This window comes from Motacilla alba, chromosome 3 (assembly GCF_015832195.1).
Source record: "Motacilla alba alba isolate MOTALB_02 chromosome 3, Motacilla_alba_V1.0_pri, whole genome shotgun sequence".
In the NCBI taxonomy this organism is placed as follows: domain Eukaryota; kingdom Metazoa; phylum Chordata; class Aves; order Passeriformes; family Motacillidae; genus Motacilla; species Motacilla alba.
Genome location: NC_052018.1, coordinates 55970083 through 55996157, shown reverse-complemented (window position 1 = coordinate 55996157; position 26075 = coordinate 55970083). Strand labels below are relative to the sequence as shown.

The 26075-nt window shown below is 37.5% G+C and overlaps 1 protein-coding gene across 20 annotated transcripts in view; it reads right to left on the bottom strand.

The window, feature by feature from the left end:
- Positions 1 to 26075, bottom strand: part of EYA4 (EYA transcriptional coactivator and phosphatase 4) — a 140217-nt gene that overhangs the window by 5389 nt on the left and 108753 nt on the right. For 13 of the 20 annotated variants that reach the window (XM_038131131.1, XM_038131134.1, XM_038131135.1 and 10 more), the window contains 9 exons: positions 25805 to 25948; positions 24862 to 24941; positions 24290 to 24470; positions 18647 to 18783; positions 17164 to 17247; positions 9133 to 9222; positions 3035 to 3093; positions 2770 to 2930; positions 502 to 616 (listed from right to left, as the gene is read on the bottom strand). In XM_038131131.1, the coding sequence (XP_037987059.1) occupies positions 502 to 616; positions 2770 to 2930; positions 3035 to 3093; positions 9133 to 9222; positions 17164 to 17247; positions 18647 to 18783; positions 24290 to 24470; positions 24862 to 24941; positions 25805 to 25948 (1051 nt within the window). The remainder of the gene's footprint in view (positions 1 to 501; positions 617 to 2769; positions 2931 to 3034; positions 3094 to 9132; positions 9223 to 17163; positions 17248 to 18646; positions 18784 to 24289; positions 24471 to 24861; positions 24942 to 25804; positions 25949 to 26075) is intronic. The other 7 variants (XM_038131142.1, XM_038131150.1, XM_038131146.1 and 4 more) reach the window with 2 other exon arrangements.

Here is a 26075-nt window from a genome sequence, read left to right as displayed (position 1 = left end):
TTGTTTCAGAGGAACAATATGTTTTATGTCTCAATATTGGGAACTCAGACTTTTAACTCAGTTAAAAGAGATTTTTACTCTTGTTAAGATTTATACTAAGACGTACTGGTTTGCTTGGAAGGACAGAAGAAAAGGCCCTTATGTTCTGGTATCTGTACAGTATTTAGGTAGCACTGTGAATAGGCACAAACACTGAAGGACAGAACAGGGAGCTGTGGAGTTCAGAGAATGCTGTCCACAAGGTAATAAATTAAAAGCTGCCTCAGAATTCTACAATACACTTTAAATGTACACACTTTTGAGAAGACATTTCATACCATCTTTAGTAAATGCTGGAATCAGGATAAACAAAACCACTTTCCACTTTTCTTGTGTCCTACTCAAAAGCCATAGTAGACCTGTTCTGTTCTTTAAAGGCACTGATCTATTGTAATATAAAATGTAAAAAACATATCCATTACATGTCTAGAAACTTATTTTACAGCAGACTCAGATACATACCTTGTGCTGATAATTGATAATGATTTAAGTGCATTTGTTAGCCAGGAGTCTGTCAGAGCTTCAATCTCTGCTCTTAATTGCAACCACGCATCTCTTTTAGCGGGACCCAGAAGTCCTTTAATGTAAGAAAAGTGAGAAAAATAGAATTAAATTCTGTATCAGATAGGGTTTATGGTTTATTGTTTCTATTTTAAATTCCACTACAACTTGGAAAAAATATCAAAGAGAAAATCTATTGTCTTCAATGATCAGGAAATCATAGATTTTATTTGTTCTTCACTATATCAAGGAATGTCAGATAGTATTTCAGATAATAATAATAATTATTTGCATTTCTTTATGTATCAGGTTGCTTTTCAAAGTATTCCTTTTAGAAGCACATATTTTTAAACCAGCTCCTCCCATATACGTTATTCTCATTATCAGAGGCAGTGACAAGGAGATCCATGTCATTGGGTTCATAGGTTAAGATGGTCACAAAAGAAGATACTTTAGAAAAAACTGTTTCAAACTGCCCTGCTTATGACTCTGCAGATAGTACACATACAGAAATACATTTGTTTGCTGATGGCTTGCTCTTCATGTCCTGTTGTAGTTGGTTCCTTTTACAGCATTTAGAGCCTGAAATGGCTGCACATCTTATGTTCTCATATCTCAGTTGGTCCTTAAAAGTTGGTCCTCAAAAATCTCTTTTTGGGTATAAATTGTCTGACATTTAAAAATACCCAGCCTATTGAATGTTGAGACATGAATTTGCTGCAACCAATGTATTTTAAATGTAGATTTGGAAGAGCTTCCTGATCTTTAGTATCCCTCTTCTCTTTCACACCCTACAAGTGATGATGACTGTCTTCCCAACAAGTGATAATGACTGTCTTCAAAAATCAGAAGTGAAATAACCTAAAAATATATGGATTAATCTTGCCTTCTGATAATTTCTAGCAGCTCTTTTGAAATAAGCAAATACAGATAAGCTAAGAAAATAATTTAAAAGGCTAAGATGTGGACGACAAATGAAGAAACCTGCCCATTAACTATGGCTTATATTTCAGATGAAGGATATGTGGGAAACAATAAAAACCTTAATCCAGTGCACCACATATCTGCACTCTGTTTGCAATGTTTTGTTCCTCTCAGTGTGTTTCCCTGTGCTGTGCTCTTGGACTTGTTCTCTTATCACTGTTAAAGGTTTTATGAAATGCAGCAGCTTCAGAATCTTAGATGCAACAGGAGATATAAGAAAACCCAGTAAACTTTTGGTTAACACTGTTTCAAGAATTATTGATATATAACAACTCTATTCACAACACCAATGAAGGGCAAAGTAGGGCAAGTGGAAGTCAGCCCTCTACTACCACTCTTTGGTAGATTTTTTAGAGGATTGCTTAATCCTTTGGTAAGGGAAGACTGAACTACTGAGAGTGAAAATACATGACTGTAGCAATTACTGAAGACTTCTAAGTAGTCCCTGTCCTCACAGTCTATTGTTGAGGGGGTCAGTTGGCACATTCCCCTCCTCAGAAGAAGGCTGTCTGTCTCTGCAAGGCACACAGGACACTCCAGAACAGATTCTTTTAGCTCTGCTGCTTGATTGCCTACAATCTGCTAGTGCAGACATACGTGAGTCCATGAATTAAAACAGTAACAGCAAAGTTCTTGTCCCAAATGACATTTGGACTTACTGGAGACAAAACTGTGTAAGTTCCAAAGTCAACAAAAGGGGCTATTGGCATGGCAGGGATAGAATTTTCTTGCATCCACAGGTGAAAACAGACTAGCAGGTACCCAGCAGAAAGTTTAGGCAACAGCAGATCATGAAATCAGATCAATTAGCAATCAGATCATGAAAATGTAGGATGGAAATGGCCACACACAACCAATTTGTGCTGTGAAACTATACAGTGTCTTTCCTAGAATAACAGCAAATCTGAGGTAGTCTAAGGGGTTCAACAAACCAGTAAGGTTAAGTAAGGTTAAGACTAGCTGGCTCTGAGGGAGAAAAATGGGCTCAGTGGAACCTAAATGGAATCTTGCTTTGTTTTCCCAACTGCATTTCCCCTGCAGGTAAGCATGTGGCTTTGCCTTTACAGTCAGTAGCTTTCAACAGCCATTGGTTCAGTCATATCACTCTCCATTCCCTCTGTGGCTTCCCAGGCTTCTTCCCTGGGTGGCAGCTCATCACCATGCAGCTTAGACTGATTTCTTTAAAGTTGGTTTTGATAATTGAACTGATCAGCATTCAAAGTTGGTTCTGATAATTGAACTCACCTCCTATGTTGTTCTTGTAAGTATTATACAACTCTTTTACTCTTCTGTAACGGAAAGCCAGCTTCCTCATCCAGTCAACCCCTCCTCTTACACCTGTTGGCAGACAAAGGTTTGCACTACTTGCAGCTGCATGGAAGCCATCAGTTGCAAAACTGTAGGTACTGCAAACACCCAAAATACAGTAAAAATAAATACAATGTATTCCTGTAAACGCTCAAATTATTTCATCTTAAAAAAAAATAGAAAAAAAAATTCTGTATCTTACCTTAGGTCTTGTCCATTATCATCTGAAGAAACATCATCTATATGAACTTGATCGCATTCCTGTTAGGACGAAAAGAAAGCAAACCCAAATGACAAATTTATCTTATAAGAGAGTGCAATCACCTTTCCTGGAAGCATCCAAAAGGGGTGTAGATGTGGCACTTGGGGACACGGTTTAGTGGCGAGCACAGTGGGCTGGGCTAATGGTTGGACATGGGGATATTAGAGGTATTTTCCAACCCGAATGACTCCGTGTTCACCACAGGCTTAGTACAGATGAAGAAACGACCAGTGCAGGCCACGGGCTGCACCAGAAGGTGGCAGCCTGTGCACACCCACAGTTTCCTACTGCCATCCGCATCTTTAAAAGAATATAACCTTCAACTTCCACATAGTGTGAATCACCAGATAAAACAGACCTTCAGAAAAGCAATATGCAATTTTGGCGTGATTTTTAGGAGTAAAATTATCTTAATTGTAAAGCCACCAAAATTGCAAGTCTCATTTACAGCCTCCCTAGTACACCAATACTTGAAAAATCACATAAACCTTATTTTCCCACTCCCTAAAAGCAACTGATGGTGAACCTCAACAGGCGTAAAACTTATGTTAAGTAGTTTGGACACTTATCAGGTTCTTATTTTAATTTATGTGAGTGCCTTTGGCTGGAAAATCACATATAATCAGCAATCCTACAGAACTTGATTATTTCCTGGCTTTGGAAGGGATGGAAAGAACTCGAGGGAGCTGAGGTACATTGGAAATATGAATTCCCCTCCAAGATGGTTTTACAATTGGACAGCTATCAAATATCCTTATCTGCACAGTGGTTAGAGCACAAAGATAAGAAATTGTGGTGAAAACAAAAGTAAATATATAAGCCAAGCCATCATGCATTATATAATTATTTTCAATAGTTGCTGGAACATCTTAACCCAAAGACACACCTGAAATTCAGTGTCCATTTATGTCAGCACTTAATTCAGGGTCTCTGTGACATGCATGGGTATGTCCTTCTAGGTTTCCAGTCTTTTCTCGTAACAGTGGTAAATTGTACAGATAAAGGGTAAATCTGAATTTCCAAATATGTAAGCCACAAGTTCCTAGAGTGTGAATTTAGGGAATTATCATTTAATCTTTCTGCTTTGTTTGCTTTGCAATGAACAAAAACTTAAGAGACTTTTACTCGCATGAACTAAGTTATTAAAAAAAGAGGCAATTATGTATAAAACAAATACATATAATTTAATTTTCAAATACATAATTTCATTGCATCATACAAGCAATCATAATTTAAAATATTGGGCCAAAGCAAAAAGGAAGAGTTACCAAGCTCTGCTTATGTGGCTTATTCCATTAAGACAGGATAATAGAGCTGTGTTCAAGGAATGAAGCATTTTTCCCCTCACTGGAGAAATAAAAATTTTTAGATCTGTCTGAGGAGACTATCTTGAGCTGTAAAATATTTTAAAGAAGCTATTTTTGGATGTAAATAGCAGATGAAGAGAGAAAAGGAATGTGGCAGCTGAAATAAAAGATTGATTTATTTTTTTATCATTTACACTCCAGAAAAAAAATGCAACTATGCTTCACCCAGTATAGAATAGGAACTCAAAAATCAGACAAAAAACCCTACTGGGAAAAATTCTGACTCTGTATTTTGCAACATCTGGGCAATATCTGGCTTGCTAATCACCTTTACAGATTTCCCTGGAACTTGTAAGAGTGTTAAATTTAAAAGTTTAAAAATCCTGTGGATATGAAGGTATACTAATTAAATGGAAGGCACACAAAAGCCTTGATGGATAAGGAGTGTCTTCTGCTGTTTGGGTTTTGTTAAGCCTTTCAGCTACATTGTTCCGGCCTTGAAAATTCTAGGTAACTGTTCTGCTGATATTTTCATTATTAAGTTAAATATGAGTGGGCAGCAAAGGCTCAACTGTTTAAATTTTTTTTGTCTCACAGTTGATTAATTGTGATTCTTTGACTGACTCCAGAAACAGGATGAGGGGACCATGCAATTTTCTGATTACTCACCCCCTTGTCACTGCAAGGAGGTTGTCAATATAGGAATTAACATGTATGTTATATAGGAGATCAAACCCAACAGCACTCTCCAACTTCCTTCTTTTCCCCTTTCCTCTTCTCCTCTGGATCTATGGGTCATCTCCTTTCTACATGCTGGCAATACACATTTTCTGACAAGCAAACAAGCTCATGTGCCCATCACTTTTTTTTTTTTTACTTTATTTTCTTGTTTACTCATCTACTTCAACCAAAACATTTGCCTTTTAAAAATTCACTTACATGGTGTGGAAAAATCTTGCTATAAAAAAAAAAAAAAAAAGCGGGCAGTTTGAGCATATTTAAGATAGTTCTCTACTCTTCTCAAAACAAGCAGGAAACTGGTGGCACAATACTACATCTGAGTTTGCTTTTAAATGACACCAAAGAGTTATGGGAAATAAAGCAAGCTCTCTGTCAATTTAAATATTAAGGTAAAATACTTTTCACATCAGCTACAGTACTGGTTAAGCTCCAGTCACAGTGGCTGTCAGTGCACCATCAAAACTAAGAAACATAAAAATACATTTCCTATTAGAGCAAATACAGGAAAGGAATCTAAATATAATATGTAGCTTTTGTTTGAAGCAATAATAATTAAAATTATATCTGAATGCAGTCAATTCTTTGCAGCAATTTTTAGAGCCTGAAAATTTGAGAGTAAAGAATCAATACATCACCCATAAAACTTATCATCTTGGACCAGAAAATAATTTAATTATCCAGTAAAAACACTGACTTACCACGCTGAACACAAAACTGCACGATGCTTTCTTAGGCTATACCAAAAATCCCTTTTAATATATATGTTCAGTCTCTGTTGAAACTAGTCTTACCTGCCTCGCAAATTCTGAGACTTACCTAAATCTTATTTTTAATTTCTCATTTATATTTCTAGTGAGAAAAAAAAGGACAACATCTCCTTAAAATATGATAGGATAATGATAAAAATTGAAATATAATTCAGTTTGTTTGAAATGAATACTCTTTCTTTTCATTGACCTGAGGGTGCAGTGAAATAATGGAGTTGTAAGATTCATGTCTGAATTACTACTTGCAATTTGCAGAAATTGTTGGTTTTTTTTTTTTTTTTTTTTTTTTTTTTTTTTTTTTTTTTTGTGTGTATACATAATAAGCCTTACCAACATTTCTAAATGCTGCCTTAAAATTAATACTGAGATATGGGGAAAAACTCAATTTCATTCCTTACCTGGTTGAAAAGAGAATGCCTTAGTTTGGCCATTATTATAAATCTGAGTCCCATCCCTAAGGGCTGTTTAGGCACACAAACTTTCTGGAACACAAGACTCCTATTTTCATGGCAAAACACCAATTGCCCTCCCAAGTGATACTCCTCAAGCTAACTAAAATTTATACCCTGAGAATGCAGTAGCTGGAGAACAGCCTAGCCTGAAATAAAAGTGCAGCTTGGCTGATTAGAACATGGGTTACTGGGTCAGCAGGGAATGTCTCAGCAGATTGGAATTTCTGCATCAGCAGTCACTGCAGTGACACGGATTTGCACAGAGGAAGGAAAACTTTATTTTTGTGATAACTTCAATAACTTGGTTATTATTCCTAGAACCTGCTATGCAATGTTTGTAAGCAAGAAAGAGAGGGAAAAAAAGAAAGTTTAGAGGATGTAGTGACTGGAGTAAATATTACAGGAATACAGGTTCAGAAGTACTTTACAGTTGTCATGTCCAGAGCCACGAGGTTTACTGTGGGCTGAAGATGAAAGCAAGACAGAAGGTGTGGAACCTGAGGGCTCACCACTGAAAAAGTGACATGATGAATGGATAAGCAATCTATCTGCCTAGCAAATAAAGGCCTGTCTCATTTCCTCCAGTGAGAACTGAAGGTCTCATGTCTTGATGGCCATGATCATCAGCAGCTCAGCACTCATTTCTGCTCCCCTGGAGGAGGACACAGAGAGGAAGAGAAAGAGAGATGGGGAGAGGAGGGGAGATTAGGGAGAGAACACAAGTCAGGCTCTGGGAATTCTGAGTTCATTATACATTCATCACGCAGATGCACTTTAATATTCAGTAATGGCCATGTGCTCTCCAAACAGATTTAAACAGACAGGTTTATCCATAGCATATTAAAGGATGCTTCTACATACTTGGGCACTTTATCCTATTTGCTAAGAAGATAGAAAATTTCTGGTCTTCTTGCACATATCGAAATGTATGCATACAACTCATTCAGCACATGAACTTTGGAATTTTGGTAATTTTGTAAGAGAGTTGGTTTTGAGGCCAAGATGAATTCTGGGCCGTAAAATATGAAATTTCTTGTAGAAATTGTGATTATTAAATATATATATAAATTGTTTTAAATCAAATCAAACTGATTGATTTACGAGACTCTCTAAGACAGCTCCCAAGTAGTATTTTTTTATTTATCTAAAACTGGGAACTATTCAAGCTCTGGAATGAGCCGGCATATGAGTTTTTGGAAAGCTGTATTAAAACCATCCTATGAAGATTAGCCAAAATGTAATGACCCACCTATAACAGCTAAACTTGTGATCTACAGACAAAATAAATAATGAGAGAAAGGAATGAAGTTTCAATGGCCATAAGCAAGAATAAAGAGGTATGGAAAGAGGGCAAAGATCCATTTTGCTGAACTCTTCCACTTGAACTCAGCACAACATTGAAGAACAGATTCCACAGAATGGCTTAAATTTCTTTCATGCCGCATAAACTCTGAACATGCAGGGGCAAAGGTCTACTAAAAAGAAATTTAAGAAATGCTTTGAAAAATTTATTTGTAATCTCTCCTTGGTACAGGGCAGCAGAAGGAAACATTCGCTGAATGCATTGTCAAGAGATGCCTCACTAGAACTGCAATAAAGCACACACTGAGAAAGTCATGTCCAGGGCTTTACTTTCTTCAGTTTCTGCTGCTGCAAGGAGGAAGTGCAGGTCAGGTGCGGGGTGAAGTAGATTCCAGTTTCTTGACTTAAAAAGAGCAAGAATAAATCAGATCTGCAAGGGGTGATGAAGTCAACCACAAAGTGGTACCTTCTGCTTTTCTTACTGCCTACTTGATGAAGGAACAAAAGACAAAATCAACATCCCAGTGGATGGAAAAAATTTCACTTATCTTTATTTTGTCTATTCACTCACCAGAGACCTTTCTCTGAGATTCTAAACAAAACCTTGAAGTCTTCCAACTCCCATTTGTGGCAAGTATCTGTCCATGAAGGGAAGTCTGGGATCTACTCTCAGTAAGAAAACAACCATTTTAGACCAGCAGAAGATCTGAAAAACCTCTGGGTTAATTTGAAAACTGTTTTTCACCCCGTGTCTTGACACACATGGTTGTAGGCTGTCACTGTCTATGTTAACAGACCCAGACTCTAAGAGTGAAATAAAAACCTGTGAAGTCCAGCTGACAAGCCTGCCTCCCAGGCCACTGTCCCTGTGAGAGTCCATCCATGTCCTTCTGACAGATGAGCTGCCCACAGAGGGCACTTCCTAGGAAGAGGTCTCTCCCTTTTCTGACCAATTGCCAAATTATATTCTCTGGGTATATTGTGACAATACACGGATTGCCTGGTTACTTTGGGAAGAGAAATCACTGATCAGAACATCTATCACAGTCCCAGCTCTCGGATGCTGCATTCTTTGAGGTAAATAAAGAATATTCTACATTTGAATAAGCAACAGGGGCCTGTAGCCAAAAGGCTGCTGAGGTATGCCAAGAGAAGAACAGTCTCTTCTGGTCAGATGAGGGCACCCACTGAAAGCAAATTAATATGGAGAACTTGAAGAGAAGAATGTGAGGCATGTATGTTACCATCCTGGAGATGTCAGCAAACAACTTTACACACATGGAAACCAAAGGACAGGACCAAGAAAGGAATGGGTAGTTTGCAGATTCTCTCTCTCACTGAGTTTCACAGAAGGACTTTGGTGCCACTGGAAGTCAGTGCCACTGTCACACACAATAAACCCTAATGCATAACAAAGCCACAAAGTTAAAAATCAGGAATAACAGTGCTGGCATTCCTTTGACTCTTACCTCTAAATCATTAAAAAATAAATGTGTGTCAGCAAGATTAAAAATCATTTCTTCCATTCGTAGTCCAAGGGTCACTGCCATGGGTGGATCCTTAAAAAAAACCAAAACAACAAGGTTATCTAATTACATACTTCTAAGTTATATTAGAATTACTTTAAAAATTGATGTATATAAAGTGTTTTGAAAAATTAACACTGCAAGAAACTTCCCTGAAATCTTTTGAGTATTAAGCTGTTTTAATATAATGCTGTAATAAGACACTGCTGAACCTCTGTGAGAAAATTCAGAGAGCTGTGGACGTTGAAAAATCAAATTTTTTAAAGCCAAGCAATTTGCAACCTGGCTGAACTGAAAGGAAAAAAACCTAGTGGCCATAAACATTACATAACTATAAACATAAGTATAAAGAAGACTGAAAATAGGGACGGCACGTTTCATAAAAGATATATGTAGGAACATATATTCCTGTGGAAAGCATATATAAGTTTGTTGTTTGGTACAGATCATCCCTTCATTGCTGATGAAACACAGAAATCCTGTCCCTGGATAAGATTCATGCAAAATGTTGCATTTGTTTGTAGGTCGTCTTTCACACTCTCAAATTGCTCTGCCTCAGCAAGACACCACAAATCTCCCGAGCTGCAGTAACACTGTCTGAGAGCATTAAGCATACAGCTAGGGCAAGGTAATGAATTCAAATTTTCTAGGTTTGCTAGCAGAGAGGTAAAGCAGACTTGTGTTACCTTACAGTTGGTTTAGAGTAATGGTCTCTGGTGCTTTGCTGAACACCTAGTAATCAGTTTGACTGTTGCCTTAATCATCTGCCCGAGCTTGTGGGGTTCCATTTACTTTTTTATGCTTAACACAACTGCAGTGGACTTTTAAAACACGTGCGGTCCTCTTCTCATCAAAATATGAAAAAGATATTTCACCCTTTAAACTCTGACTGACACAAGCAAGTTTTCAGAAATCCCTTCTTAAATAGCTTGAGATTTAAAGTCTAAATATTTACCAGCATGTGGCAACAAAATCTCACAAAACCTCAAATGATCATTTGTTAGCATTAGAATGAAAGGCTTCCCAACCAGGATCAGACACTCACTACTCCAGGGCTTTGCAATGACAGAATAAAAGATGCCTTCTGCATTCAACTGCTTAATAACTAATGGTAAAATCTGAAACACTGACATACTTTGACTCTTGCTCATGAAAAAGGCATACTTGAAGGGGAGAATAGCGTTCAAGAAGTTGTAATGATTCAAAGTCAGACCCAATTCTCTGGCAGTGAAAGGAAATATTTTTATGTAGATCCTTGAACTGATCTAGACTACCTTTCAGAAGCAAAAAACAAATGCAGGAATTTGAAAGTCACATGGCTGAAGGCAGCACCAAGTGCAAAGGTCAGATTTCCAAGAGGATGATTAAGGAACACCATTAACAGATTAGCAAAACTCATGTTAGGCACTGACAACACAAATCACCCAAATACCCAGGACTCACGAGATTCCTCATCAAGCCATAACGCTTTTATCAAAATGTCATCATATAAAAACACGTGCTTGTCTCTTTCATTTGCGTTTCTTTTCTGTGCGCTGTAAACTAGAAATCTTTTCTCCCTAGATACAATATAGCAGAGAGTATTTGCAACACACTTTTTTAACTCAATCCCATGAACATTAAAGCATGTGCACAATTTTATGCACAGGTGGTAACTCATTACTATTTATATAAGTTATTCACTGGAGTGCTCCCAGAACTGGAATCTTAGACATTTAATTCTCAGCCTCTTTTTTACCTCTTCCTGGGTAGAAACGGACTTGAATGCAGAAATTTCCTATAACGTTTTTTCCGTTAATATTCGATTTGTTTTTACAGAAACTACCAACTATGTATCACAATTTCCTGCCTTGCCTAGTATAGTTGAAAAATGTAAATGTGACAAAGCTCTTATGATTTTCTTATTAATAGTACTTTTGTAACCAGTTATGCCTGACTGTTACTATTAAAATTATATTTCCTACATCCCTGTTTTGACAAAGGCATGGGAAGTCTATTGCTAGGTATGGTATGTAAAATAAAATAAAGCAAACAAAGGGAATTAATTTCAGCTTAGCATAAAATCACTCTGTGATCTCCCTGTACAACTTCTGCTAGGGAGAATTGCTGGAATTGAATTCTCAAGATATGAACAATTCTTCCCTTAATAAATTGGCCAAAATTTTGCACTGCCAACTATTTAACAAGAATTAAAAATTATGTGCCGTCCAGCTCTTGCCATGTTAAGTTCTTTCCTTCACATAAAAAATAAAAAAGAAAGCAGATTTTTAAGGGTCTTGTGGCTTTATAGTGTTTGCACAATATGGAGGAACGTGACAGTCATCATTTTACTGTCTTTCAGCCTGAAGCAGAAGTTACAGACTGATTCAAGTGGCACAAAGGACTGAGTGTTGAAAAGAAAGCAAGAAACTTGCAGTTGATACAGAACTTAGCACAGCAAATTGAAAAACTTAGTAAGAGGCAGACTTAACTTCTGTCAAAATTGCATTTTGTGCTACTCTGCACAAGCACACACAATAGACGAAAAAAGGATTAAAAAAAAAAATATCTGGAAGCTTTCCCCAGAAAATTCACAGAACAAAGAACAACTCTTCGACCCGCAGAGGTATGATGTTAGCCAGATATCATTAGTGTGCAGAAAAATCAAGACGAGCTACAACACTTCTGTACACCTAAATACAAATTACTTTAGTTATGTTAAGATGAAGGCACTAAACTGGAGCCAGACTGTCTGTCTGTGGACTTCTGTACCCGACTGGTCCATCCATTGGAATGCCTCCTGGGAGACTAGATAAAAATATCCTGGGAGGACCAATACTTAAATGTTTTGATCAAGAGGAGAGTAACTGGAATAAAGCCCCAAAAGCTCAGGGTCCATTAGTGGAAGAGATTAATTTAATACTGTCTTGGAATGTCAGGTTTCAGCACATGTTCAAAATAATTTCATTTCTTGGGAAAAAAACTGCCAACACCAAAGTGACTTTAACAAAACCTTGGAAAACAAAGAGATAAATAGACTGTCAGGTAGATTCATTGCGACAGGAATTTGCATGCATGAAGCCTTAAAAATAAGCAAGAAAACAAGCAAAATTTTAAGAATTTATTTTCAATGGGTGGCTGTTTTGCACAGACTTAAAACAAAACTGACCTCGGGAAAAAGTGGAAATGCTAATGTTAAGTACCAATATTTTAGCTTAAAGAGACTTCTCTATATTATGTAGGAATCTCAGATTTAAGTTCAGACCTTGCTCTCTCATAGGGGACATTTGTCCCAGGAGAAATTCATGTGGGTGGTGATGGAGGAAGAGAACACATCTCTTCTTGATAACCGTAGCTGGTGGCTGATGAAGGAAAACTCACGTACTCCATAGGGAGTTTCTGTTCCATGCTCTCTAGAAGGCAGTAGGAAAACCAACTCAGAGGTCTCAGACAAGGAGGGAGTGAATGGAGAGGACAACTGGAGGTGATGAGAGATACACTATTAATACAGGTGGACAAGAGAATATTTAGGAGTGAATTTGGGAATGCCATCATGGGTGTTAATGGTGACAAAGCTTTTTTGTTTAATGACCAGACAAGCAGACAGTGAGCAGTAAAAAGCTTCTGAGCCCTTTCCAGAGAAGGGCACAAGGTTAATGAGGCTTCCCTGACAACTTTCTATCATTTGCAATGTTACAAAAAAATGGCCAAATATGATCATCAAGTGTGGATTTGTTTTGATTTTTGCACTCGGAAATCACATTCTCTGCCTTCTAAGCTCACAAAGAATTTTATTCTTCTTCTGAACAGTTGCACTTTGAGTCACAGCAATAATCTGGGAATCCTTGCCCTCTGGATTGACCTGGGAGAAATGAATAAAATATAAATGCTTGGAGCTAGAAAAAGTCCAGCTTAATCATCCTTCAACCAGCAAGAATAACTGGAATGCAATGGAACAAAGAATACACACTGTTCACAGGGAATAAGAATGTACCTCATAAACTTTTAAGAGATGATGACATCTCCTAACAGATGTCCTGTCACATCAACAAATGCTCACTTAAGAGCTCAGCATTGTCGAAAACCTTATCTGTCAACCGGTGCTCAGCTGGAAAAACCATCATCATCCACCCAAGTCATAATGTAACAGCTCCAATGCCAATGTTCACAATTTGCTACTGCAGTAAGTAATTAAAAATAGAAGTGTACTGGTTTCATGAAGTACAATACAGATGAGCAAATGAGCGGAAAAGTTAGATGTGATCTTATTGCTGGAAGGCAGCACAGCTTTCCTGAAACCTAACACAGGTGTAGTGTAGTTTGTATTCTCTTTTTGTGTTAGCCCAGTAGAATAACCAATATACCAAAAGGCAGAGAGAAACAGCCAGAGGTAGAAAACAGCAAGGCATGGAATATTCTCCTGGGAAAGCTTTATATTTTAAATGCAGAAATGATACTCTGGCCAAATTCTGGACAAATCTCTCCCATTTCAGTTGGGTTTAGAGCTATACTCTACTGGCACCCAGATAAAGCAGCAGCATTTTGCCCCATTTTTAAAGAGATGCTTACAGTTGCATCCTTTAGCAAATCACTAATTCTGTTTTAGCAAACTTACTATAAATTTTTGACATCAAATAATTATCCTAGAAAATTTTGACATCAAATAATTATCATTCCATGCAAAGTGCTGAAGAAGTATATACCAAGGAGAGTGTCCATTCTCAGCTTCATAAATCCTTAGGCATAAATCAGAAATCTGCTGTTCTCTTGACAAATACACAGCCTGAAACTTGCCTACTGGATCAAGGCTTTCCAAATAATCTCTGCCAGTGAAAGCCCTCCTTGCCTAAGGAGATGCTGGTTTGACTTTCCTTTTCCTCTTCTACTCCAACCACTTGTTAAACTGTAGAATTCTTTTGAAAATATTTATTCCCAGATACAACTGCAGCTCTCAAGTGCTCCTGCACTCACAAGTGAATCCCTATGTCAGGCCATAATACACTGTACCTCCTCTCACTGCATCCCTGTGCAGCCTGAACTACAGCAAAACAGAGAGATTAGAAGACTAATTCCTGATATTTTTTTTCACCCAGTACTCAAAAAACCAGGAAAAACCTGGTGAAAACAAGAAATGAAAGTTTTTATGTCAATGAGTATATGAGAAAGATCTGAAGGTGAATATCCTTGCCTGTTTGTATATTCCCACAAGCTCTAAACTCAGCATCTCACTCCTTCTAAGTAGGAAGTGAGAACACTGGGTACAAGAAGTTGCCTTCCCTTAAAGCAAAGTTTGTTTTAATGACACACTATCCTATGTAAAAAATTAAAAATAGGAGAAGGGGAAAATTCTGCTTGTCCTGCCAGTAGTTTCTCTTTTTTTATGAGTACCTTAACTATTTTATACAAAATGGGCTCATGAAATATATATGGAAGAACACGGTATTCACAGCTGAGCATCTGTGTGACATTAGATGCCTTTTTAAAATCAGGCAGCAAATCATCACAGTTAAATAATTTACTATCTTCACTATTTTACACTACTCCGTTTCTTTTTTCAGTGTTAGGCAACAATTTTATATCACCTTTCCAAGACAAACAGTTCTCTCAAAAATTTTGAAAGACCTATGTGATAACAAGATTTCTGCTGACAACCTCACAATTCTTGGAGCATTTACTCTCATAGCAACTCAGTTCTGATAACAATCAGTTATGGATTAAGACCTTGTATACGGATGGAATCAGATGCAGAAAAGATAAGGACCATATGTGCTAAAATTGTCATGTACCAGAGCTTAGTGAAGTCTGTGTATGGGATCTTTCACTTCTCCCATTTCTAATTTCTTAGGCACTTAGGCTGAGACACATCACACCTTAAATTTAGGCAACACTACAATGACATGCAAAAGCTAAAGTCTATCCATTATAAGCTCTTCTTGTATTCCCTTTCCTACTGCTCTAGCTTCCTTGCAGTCAACAATATTATATTTGACTTGCACTGGTAATAACTCATCACACAAGTACTATGTAAATATGGCAATGGCAGTCACTGCAGGAAGGAAAAAGTCCTTTTATTTTATAGGGTCTGGAAATGACCTACTTGTGTGGATGTCACCTATCAGTACCAGGAAAAAAAAAAAAAGAGAGAGAGAGAAAAGAAAAAAGAAAAAGAGGATTAGAGGATTTTACTTAAGAATTGTATAATTCTGTACTCTTTGATTCATTGCCATCCATGACATTTGACATTTGTTTAGTGATGTTGATCTCAGCAGTATAACTACATTAATTTCACTAACCCTTGAGACACTTTTGGTTTATATAAAACTTTATCTGCTGTCAATACTACTATCTGTTAATACGCCATTACTATTTTACCAGGAGAAATTACATTTCTGTTGCTGTTTCCAAGACAGTTTTCAAAGTTATCCACAGATGTTTTGTGAGCTACAAAATGTGCTCTGATTTTTAAAACTATGTGTTACAGTTGATTACAGAAACATCCAAAGGGCACAATCAAAAAAGACTGAAAGGAATAACTTAATCACTGTGACAATTCAGCAAGTCCTGTGGTAGTCTATGGGCTACTCTCAAAGTGATACAAAAGTTCATGTTCAGATAGTTTTCTCTCTTGTTTTGATAACCATTAGTTGGAAATGGTTCTGACAAAGTCACTGCTGTTACAATGTCTGAAAAACAGCAGAAGAGGATTTTTTGACAGAGTTCTGAAAAGTGCACAGATCTGGCATTGGGAAGCCGCAAAGCAAGGAAGGCTGTTTTTTACAAGACATGAGTACCTATCCTTATCTTAGCATTCCAGAAATTCAGATTATGCACTAGGCCTGTGGCTTTTCCCGTTAACTTTCTCTTTTAATAACCACAAAAGGTTGATTGCATGGAAGACTGGCTCCTCTCTAGTTGCAATCCACAGGTTCTGGCTTTGGACATTTCTAACCCACTAGCAGGGGAGGGGGTTGTGAAAAGCATTTGTGTAATGTACTCTTTCTCACATCCTTTTCTCAAGCATCTGATTCTGGCTGGAATAAAGATGCTGAAAACATGCTAAACAAGCCCCTTATCCAAGACAACATGGACATGGTTATGCTCTTAAAAAGAAATACCTTTGCATTAATTTCACTTGAACAGCAAAGCACAGAGAAAACAATATATGTACATACTGACATCCCCTTTGTCCATTTTCCTGCTTTCACATATTTGTTTCAATTTTTTTTTTTAATCCAGGCCCTGACCTCTCCCTCTCCCATTAAGACTAATGTTGCTATACACCAGACCCTTCTCACCTTGTCCAAGCAGCCATTCCCTGGACTCCCAGCACCAGCTCCTGCAGTGTGCCACTGCCTCTCTTTGCCTCCCTCACTCTTCTTCCTGCTCTCCCACTCCCTGCTCTGTGACCTGAACTCCTTTTGGACTCATTGGAGGGGAGCGGATGTTTAAAACTACTTGGGAGAGGGTTTTACTCCCCAACATTACTCACCCCAGAGTAATTACTCACCCCAAGGAAACCAAAAATTCAGGGGAAAAGGTGGGGAGTCAAAGAACAACATCTGCAGCTGGCACTGAAATAAGTCAGACTCTTACTCATCCTATTCATAAATTTCCTGGTAAATTCACCCACCAGCCCAGTTTGTTCTTTCTTCCTCTACTGTTCCAGATACTGTCAGTTTTTTCCATTTGTGCACTTCATCTATTATCTCCCTGCAATGTCTCTTCCAATGCGTGTCAGGAACCTCATCCTTGTTCCTCTATAAATTCTCTTCTTATTTGCAGCATCTGCTTTAGCCCTGCCTCATGTATTGTACTCAGGGTCTGTGTCTCATTCCTCTCCTAGACTTCACATTCACCCTCTGAAAATGGGGTTTACTGTACACTTTACCTCTAACTTCACCCAAAAGGGCCATAAAGAACACAGAGGTGAAAAACACGTCCACAGTCAGGTCAGATTGCTGCAGTGAATTGACACAAAATTCACAGCTCACATACCTTGCCATACTTCTGTGCATAGGATCCTGTAAGCAGCGAATGAAAGACTATGATTGTTTCATCCAAATCCCAAACAAATACACGCTGAAAGCAGAATAGAGGAAAATATTATTGAAAAATAACATCTCAGTCCCACCACCATACCACCCAGGGAGACTAAAAGTCAACTGACTCTAAAAGTTGAACCAAGTACTTATTAACTGAGCAGTTTTTTTTCTGAAAATCAGCAATAACAGTGTATCAGTCATGATAAAAAGTCATAAGGTAGTAACTTATTAACTCTTCAACTATTTCTTATTTGTTCTCTAAAAAGCTTTCCACAAAAGCTCTGTAATACAGATTTCAGAAATGTGATTGGGGGTCAAACATAATTGTTAAGGATAAGCAGTACTTTCAGATATTTCTCTGCAAGTCTTATTGATTCAAGATTATTTTTGTTTCTACTGTGTAACTAAAATCTTGGGTAAAGTGCTATATGCCACTGCCATATAGAATTTGAAGGATAAACCAGATTATTTAACTCAGATTCCTTCATTCAATTTCACTTGTTTTGATTCTCACTGGTAAAAATAATAAAGAAAAAAAACCCAACCAATGAAAGGAAACCCTGAAATGTAAGAAGTTAGTGTTTTCACTAGAAAAATTAAATCCTTTGAAAAAAAAAAAAAAAGAAAAAAAAAAGAAGTAAGTTTCTGTACAAAAGCAATGGCATTTACACTCAGATCCTCAGATCCTAGCCCTGCACCCCACCCTGCTACCCCAGGAGAGGCTCTGTGGTCAGCCAAGTCCCAGCAACAATTTTGTCTTGTGCTGCATCCAGGGCTGGTCAGTGAAGGCAGGACAGTGGGGCAGGCCAGGGCTGCTGGCTCGCCATGCTGCTCTGGTGGCAGCAGGGGACACACGGCACTGGCAGGCAGCACAGCATGTCCCCGGTGCCACAGCTGGAGTGTCACACACACACACACACACACACACACACACACACACACACAAAGGGACTCTGCTTCTTCCTGCTGCTCCTGCCACTGCAAGGCACAGCCATAACTTCACTGAGGTAAGCTGCCTCACTGAGATCTGCTGATACAACTTACAAACACAAGCACAAACTGGTGCCTAAATATTTAAAAGGCTATGACCAGGTGATCCTGCATATTTCCATTGCATCCATAAATACATGCAATTAAGCTGAAAGATACATTTGAGATTTCCTATTTCACAAACTAAAAGAAATTGTGCCACTTCTGAGTACAGGCTTGTGGTTCTATTGCGCAAGAAACCAACAGACACATAATACAGAACAATAAAGTCTCACTGTACATGCAGATTAAAACAGCTACTACTGTCTGTTACATTCAGTTAGTAAGACTGAGTCCATAATGTCTTCTAAAATGCTTTAAGCTATTTTCACAGCTGCAGTTTTCAGAATTTACACTTCATCAGAAGAAACCTCTACATTAACATTGATCAATTACCACAGACATACCTCCAAGTCACTGTCTGGAGGGGGTGATGGATTATTCTTCCGCCCTCTACCCCGAGACTTTGACCCAGAACTCCTACATGTTCTCTCGTCAAGATCTTTGATTGGCGTGGAAGGGCTCTGCACTGTGTCAAACTCTCCTGTAGAGGCAACCATTGATGCCAAAATTAGTGCTGGATTTTTAAATAATCAACTTTTTCTTCCTTGAAGTTCATCATGTCTGTGTGCCAATGACAAGAGACATGTAAAAATGTTGTACAAAAAGAATGATAATGGGGCTTGTCTTACGTAGATGTGATCAGCAGATGCCACATACACTCTTTTGACTTTACCAATGAAACACTATAAACCTTAGCAGAATAAGACAAAACTTAAAATGACACATATACATGTGCATATACACAAATAACATGAGCCCAGGCAAAATATCAATATATCCAAGACACAGGTATTTTAGAAGTATACTAATGGTTTCTCAAAACATGAAGTGCTTTTTAATTAAAGTAGTTAATTTCCCATGTTTTCAGTTCAGCTAGACTTATTTCCAAGTCCTGCTTTACTTTTACCAGAACACACTTTGGCACTAATCCATGATCCAGAACAGCCAAGCAGCTTCCATTTTCATGTCCTCCTCCCATGTCACCTGCTCTTTAGTAAGGTTCACTTTTTTCCTTCGCCATACCTCAGCCCATAAATTGTCAGATGAAAGTCATAATATTAAATGCAATATTCCTGTTAGTACCTGAAAAAGCACGAAGTTGTACTTGCTGTGTTCTGATCATCTTTCCCAAAGTATGAGGCATTGTGGGCTGTCACAGAGATGTGCGGGAAGGGCCTTTGACCTGGTATGTCATAGCTTCTCCTAACCACACTCAAGCCCATCCCTGATTCACCCATTTAATGAAGTTTAGCATCTTCAGCTTTCAAAACTTCTAGCAATAAATGCAGTTTGGCTAGGTTCCTGAGTGCTAAATGACAGAAAAACCTCCTTCTTTATTTATCCAATTAATAATGATTTGATTTTTCTCCAGTAAAGGAGGAAAGGGTACAGCTTTGATCTGACATCTACTACAGATTTCGATTCAAGAGAGTCCTTGAGACGTCTGTAATTGAGCATTCCTGGGCCATGGGTAATATTTGTTTAAAGTGCTCATGATGGCAAATATGCAGAATAAATTAATACTTGGTGCAAACATTTCCCAAAAATCATCTATGATGCATCTGTTTTTGAGTTGGAATCTGATTTTTTTTTTCATTTTTACTAAAGAGCATCACTGAGTGTCCAGCAGGTGAAGGAGACTGATTTTTCTTCTCTCTTTTGAACTTGCAAGACCACATCTGGAAAAATGTGCAGTTTTGGGTCCCCAGGTAGAAGAGAGATATTGTCGAACTCGAGTTAGTCCAGGTGAGGGTCACCAAAACAGTTAAGGGGTCTGAGCATGTAGTAGAAGAGGCTAAGTGACTTTTTATAGAGATATGCAGAGAAAGGACAAGGCACACAGGCAGAAATCCCTACAGAATGGGGAGAGTAGACAGTTCTTGTTGACTACTCATTTCTATTCCTGGCATGGTGTTGATGTCAGCAAGGTCACAGCAGGCAGTGAAGCAATCAATAAGGATCACATTATCTTGGCTCTTCCCCATAAGAACAGCAAAATGTACTTGGGTAATTACAAATGTACAAGAAGCATCCAAATCAGAATCCCTGCGCAGCAAAAACCTACAATGGCTTCAAAATAAGTTCTGAGTGTGCAAGAGCTCAGGGCAAAAATATTTTCCTAGATTTTTCTGATTGAGTGGGAAAAGTTCACAAAACCAAACCCCCAGAAAGAAAAAGCAAAAACTAAGAAAGTGAAAATGAATGTTTACATTCTTATCACAAAAGTCTTCTTATTTATAACACTTCAACACATTACAATAAAATCAAGACTCATTTCCACAGTAATGTATTAAAACATCTGTTCTCAATGACTATGTTTATTCTAATCTACCAAAATAATATAAAAATAACTCCTTCTCTAAATCTTCTCTGAAATTACCCAACAACTGAAGTAAATAAATCCAATTTTCATTTAGCATTAGCCATTACCAGTTGCTCTAGGCTTCTGCTTGGGACAATGCTGTACATGATTGCATAATTATCTACTAATCAGTACTGTAACTAATCGCTGTTCCTTGTAAAATCTAGATATTTAAAGCCAACTTTATTTCATTACACTAATCTCTAAATCAGAATGAGCAGCTGTCTCTTACTTGAATGCAAGGTATGCATCTATTTTAGAACTGCAGAAGTCAGTGATGCTTGTTTTTTTAAACAACTGTAGGCTTAATTGCTTGATTTGCTTTTTACCTACAGCAGTCTAAAGGAGAAACTGCACTTTTCTTATTCTCTGTTTGCTTTAGAAATGAGGTCAATGCTGGCAAAATGAAAACTTATTAAAAATTCAGCCCTGTAACATAGAAGACTGTCAGAAATTCTAGTACCAAAGAGTATTGAAAACATTACCATCATGAGGAACTCCTACTGCAGCTTATAATAGACAGAAATTTTTATCACAATACTTGAAATTTTTTAGCTTTCTCAATATTCAACACATGCCTAATAAATATACCTCATAGCCTCTTCCCACTGGGACTGTGAGCAGTGCCAGTGATCCAAGAGAGCAGGAGGAAAATGTTAAAATCAGAATATTGAATGACCTCTTTATCACAGATGTTCTTACACATCCAATTCACTTGCCCAATATGAAGCTTTTCATGCTGTGGAGACCTTGCAGCAGCTCCAATTAGAGGACAGGGACTTACAGCACCAAGTTACAAAGGGAATTGCACATAACAAATGGAGGTGGTCTTTCATATCAAGGGCATTGTTTCCCACCTCTAGTTCAATGATGTGAACATCCCCTCCTCCTTGTTAAAACATGGTTCTGTGATTTAAGAAGGTAAAAAAGAGTTTGTGCAGTCTGAATATAAACCTAATGCTGTCTTCCAGAGAAGCTGCAAAGGGTGACTTCATTGTGGGTACCAAATTAAGCTTTGCTGCATCCCAGTAATGGAACAGGAGCTAATATCCTATGGTGATTTGCCTCCCCTAACCCTGGATATATGATAGCAAGGTGCCTTCACAAGAAGATTTTATCCAGGCCTATATTCTCTGCTGGAGTTTTATTTGCCCCAGATTAAATGTACTCATGTATTCATAAAATATACTCAAGTGTACTTATCTCCCGAGACCTCACCTCCCAGTCCATCTGAGCTATCCTTATTTGAGACAAAGTGCCCTAGGAGACACCTTTTTATCTCACAAATACTCTGTGGTAATGAGTGCATTTTGAAAAGTCTTAATATAAGGCAGGCTCAATGCAAGCTCGGAAGAGAAGTCCCTGGTTTAAGGAGCTGAGCATTACACAAATGTGGAATGGATGAATTTCTGAGCCTCTTCATACTTTCCTTATGGAGTGACTCTTGCTACATATCCCTACCAGACAGAGCAGCCAGAAGACAACTTCAACATTACAGGCCTGCTTTTTTTTTTCTGACTTGTAGCATGTTATTGCTTGCCATGAATAGCCGAAAGAGTAAAGTCTGTTTCAATTTTCATCTCATTTTCTTTACACAGTCAATAAATAAAATTGTAGCTGGTATTAACTCTTGATTTGATGGGGATTTATTATGCAAATGAGAAATCCTGTATGTGCAAATAGTACTAGAGGCTTTGATTAGATATTTGAATTAACAGCTAGTAGAGATGTCAGAAGAATTAAGTTCCTTGCTGTGTTTAGTCTCAGGTTTTGTTGGAGTAAGTCTTAAGGACTTGTTTGACAGCAAGTGGACACAGTGAGTGCTAAAGAACTGCAGTATGATCTATGACATCTGAAATGATCTCCTAGACACTACCCCTCACCAATGGAAATTTATTTTTACTGTGACACAGAAGGGCACAGGCATGTCATGCATTCACAAAGTGGGTGTTTCACTCTCAGCAGAGGGCTGCATAATCACTGCAACCCTTCACAGAAATAAGGGGCAGATGGGGGTGGATTTGTTAAAGTCAGATGCACAACCTACTTAACAAGAGAACAAGTTCCTATGCTTAAACAATCCACAACCAAGAAAAACCTTTATTGTTTCACAGATGTGAAGCCTTCAATACTTTTTCAACATGTTCAAACTATTAAAGATTCCTTTTTTTTTGCCAATTCTATTTAATACTAATGGTGCTTGTAGAAATACATGATGCATTTATGCAGCGTTTCTAGGAAACAGATACCTAGGGGAGAAACAACATGGGAAACTGTCTGATTTTCTCAAATAAGAATATGAAGGAATAACAAAGCAGCAAGTGAAAGTACACAGGACATACACAGTTATCAAAACATGTAACTTGTGAGTGCACGCCATACTCTTTTAAAAATTCTTTACATATGATTTGTGTCTGTTATAGATATCCTCCACCTGTTGAAATTTCACTTGATTTCACATTACCTTTAGGTTCTGCCTAGATTTGCATTCTGAGACTACTGAATAACATTGAACTTTTCATCAAAAATCAAGGGAATATGTATGTCCCCATTGCTCTTCCATACCCTATCCATATCCATATCTATATCCATATCCAACCATACCCCACACCAAACATACACCCACAAACACATGCACTGTTACATTTTAAAAATCAGCCTGAGGAGAACATCTGGGTAGGAAAAATTTCAACTAATTTAGTTAAAATTCCAGTATTTTTAGCAAATTTAAGCAGTTTATATTATGTGCGAGTCCTTGCTTATACTTTTCTACGCAGTGCTACCTTTCCTTTGTACAAATTCATTACAATAATAAATTAGTCTTTCTGGTGTATTTTTCAGTAAGATGGTGCAGTTGTTAGGAAGATCTATGCAATAAGGTGATTTTGTGACTAAAGCAAAAATTCCTCCCCTATTCAGAGCCTAATCCAAAAGCCAGTTTGTTAGACTTTTTAGAAATGGCAGACACTGCCCACACTGGATGAGTGAAGCTGGTGCCCTTGAAAGAGACTGCTCTAAGAGTGCTGAAGAAAAATTAAAAACTGCCACTACCCTCCAAGGATGTTCCAGGAATGCAAGTAGCAGGCTACTGTGCTGTGGTGGCTGTGCACAAGAGGGCAGGGCTGGGCAGGCAAAGGGAGCCTCCTCATGTCTCCTGATAATGCCCTTCTTGCAAATTCAGCTACTTCAATACAGTATTTTTTATGGTGCTAATAACTAATTTTTCTATTCTTGATTACTTAAGTTAGTGAATTAGCAGGCATGGCCTGTAAACATTTGAATAAAGCCCATGTGCTCTTGCCAGCATGGCTGAAGCATAATTAAATGAAAAACGGTGTATTGTTTAAAATTCTTTACAGCAATACTTCAGAATGTGTAGGTGGAAATAGCATTGTTCCACTGCCAGTGATACAGTCAACCATCTCAGTATGCAAAAAACTTTCTTTAATTAGCAAACAAACTGGACAGGTTTCCTAACTAAACAGTAAAAAAGCTTATTTTGGGTGGTTTACATGACAAAGTTTTCTGAAAGGCACAAACATAAATTATCAATATCCATGCACGCTGAATATGGAAATCCTTTCTTTATACAAACAGCAAATAAAATACAAAAACTTGTTTTCACCTGAATGTAGATCTGTACCTGGTTGACTAGTCAAGCCAGGGAGAGAGTCTTGTAACTGGTAGGTTGATGATGATGAAGTGCCATCAGCCGTGTTGTTTGAGGTCATATATGCACCATATGTTGATGCTGAGTAATACTGTGCATACTGATTTTGGCCAAATGCTGTGTATGACGAATAATCCTGAAACAGCAGATGCAGCAGAGCACTCAATTAAGTACAGTAATGAGTGAATTTTTTCCCATTAAATATTTCTAACTGTACAGTCATATGACTTTTGCTGGTGTTTTGAAGGCTTTGTTTAGCTTGCTTTGTTTTTTTAAAATTTAAGAATATTTAGTGTCTTTTAATTTAAAGATATTTACTAAAAGACTACAGGGAAGCTGCTGAAATATTTAAGTGCTAAAATATGTAGCTAGGCTTCCAGTAAGATTTTGATCATTTTCCACAGAAAATAGCATTAAACCACAGTGAATCTCATTCAACATAACAGATCTAAATTAAAATAACATGCTATCTCTGGAGTTATATAAGTATTTTTGTAACTGGCAAATAAAAATGGTAAAATTCATACCTGTTGTGAACTACTGAAGTTTGTAGAATTTGAAACAGAATTGTTTGAATAAATAGTGGATGATGGTGTGAAACTAGAACCTAAAATTAAGAAATACAATTAACTGTGTGAACTGGTTTGTGAATCAAAATACAATTCTAATTAGAATATTCCATGTTACAACGTAGATGAATAAGAACAAAAAAAACCACTTTTATTTTCCATTAGAAGTATAAAACGTTGTAATGAAACTTTAAAAGAAATTAAATACTACTTCCACACATACAGGCATACATTCCTCTCCACACCATGCAAGGAAGATATCAGCAGTAAGTCATCAATTTAGAAAGCATTTTTCAGTTTATTGCATTCTCACCTCTCCTTAAACACTGTTTTTCTCTTTTGCCTTCATTTCTATTACTTTAGTGTTATGCTTGCGAAGCAAAAACCTTTTAAAAAGACTATATCCGGGTGTTTTTAATCAATCTGTAATGAGGCATGTCCGTGTTTTCAACATAAATCAGATGATTCATATTGTAGTTTGTAATATGTGGAAGATTAACCATTGTATAAGAAGCTTAAAAATTATCCAAATAAAAAAGGTTATCAATGACCAGAGGGTAATCAATGAATTATTAACTGAATAGTAAATGAAAGAATAAATATTAAGGAGAAATTCTAAAAAATTGTGTAAATCCAAGGAGAAACAAGTATCAAATTATGTCATACTCAAAAAAACAAGGAAAATAGACTTGTATATATTAGTAAATATAACAAGTGTTTCCAGTCTTGCCGATAAAAAAATTAGTGGATTTCACTCCACTAAAAATCCAAAAGAAGGCTCAAGTAGGGACTGCATTCCATGCCCAGATCTGAAGTAACAGATGATCAAAATGACTACACAGTATGCTTATTAGCACTGGGAAGAAATATGTAGCTTTAACTTTTAGAGGTGGCTACTCACCTGGCATCTGGTATGAGTAGGGTGTTTGGCCTGGCTGTGGGGTGGAAAACCCTGGGCTGTAACTGAGGCACCCGCTCTGCAGGGGAGATTGGGTCTGCGAAAGCCCACTTTCCGTCTTGATGCCTGGCAACATTACACCCAAATCTGTATAAGAAATTAATTTTCAACTCATTCTTCAAAATATTTTGTTACGGTTGGGAAAACAAAAAAGAGAAAGCAAAAATGACATTCCAGTGGGCATTGCTTTTAGTTGTAGGTAAAGTGAAGTAAG